Source organism: Apaloderma vittatum, unplaced genomic scaffold (assembly GCF_000703405.1).
Source record: "Apaloderma vittatum isolate BGI_N311 unplaced genomic scaffold, ASM70340v1 scaffold36073, whole genome shotgun sequence".
Classification (NCBI taxonomy): Eukaryota; Metazoa; Chordata; class Aves; order Trogoniformes; family Trogonidae; genus Apaloderma; species Apaloderma vittatum.
Window position 1 is genome coordinate 22,729 of NW_009708026.1, and position 388 is coordinate 23,116.

Consider the following 388-nt stretch of genomic DNA (forward strand, 5'->3'; position numbering starts at 1 on the left):
GACCCCCCCTGCCACAGCACAGGAGCTCGCAGCCATCCATGGCTGGGGATGTCCGGTTGCACTGGTGGCCAGAGGTGCCAAAGACCCCATGCTGGGGGTCTCGATCGCAGAAATCTGGGCTGGCCAACAGATAGATCAGGTCCTGAGCAGTGTAGGGCTTGAAGCGAGAGCTCTTGGGCACCAGGAGCTTGTGGGAACCAACCTGCTTGGTGTGAACCTCTGTCGCCCCTTCGAACTTTTCCTTGAGGATGTCACCCACCTTGTGGAAGGGAGGCATGACCTCACAGGAGCCTGACACACCGTGGCACTTGCACTCCAACTTCACGTGGGTCAGAAGAGCCTGAGGAGCAGGAGGAAGCTGTCAGCCAGACCCAGGACACCCTCTCCT

General features: G+C 59.8%; 1 protein-coding gene across 1 annotated transcript in view; it reads right to left on the bottom strand.

Annotated features, from left to right (window-relative positions):
• Positions 1-340, bottom strand: part of LOC104271673 (protein Wnt-4-like) — a gene marked incomplete at its 5' end in the record, with an annotated part of 443 nt that extends 103 nt beyond the window's left edge. Inside the window, one exon of the mRNA XM_009866408.1 lies at positions 6-340. Coding sequence (XP_009864710.1) covers positions 6-340 — 335 coding nt within the window. The remainder of the gene's footprint in view (positions 1-5) is intronic.
• Positions 341-388: the final 48 nt, after the last annotated feature.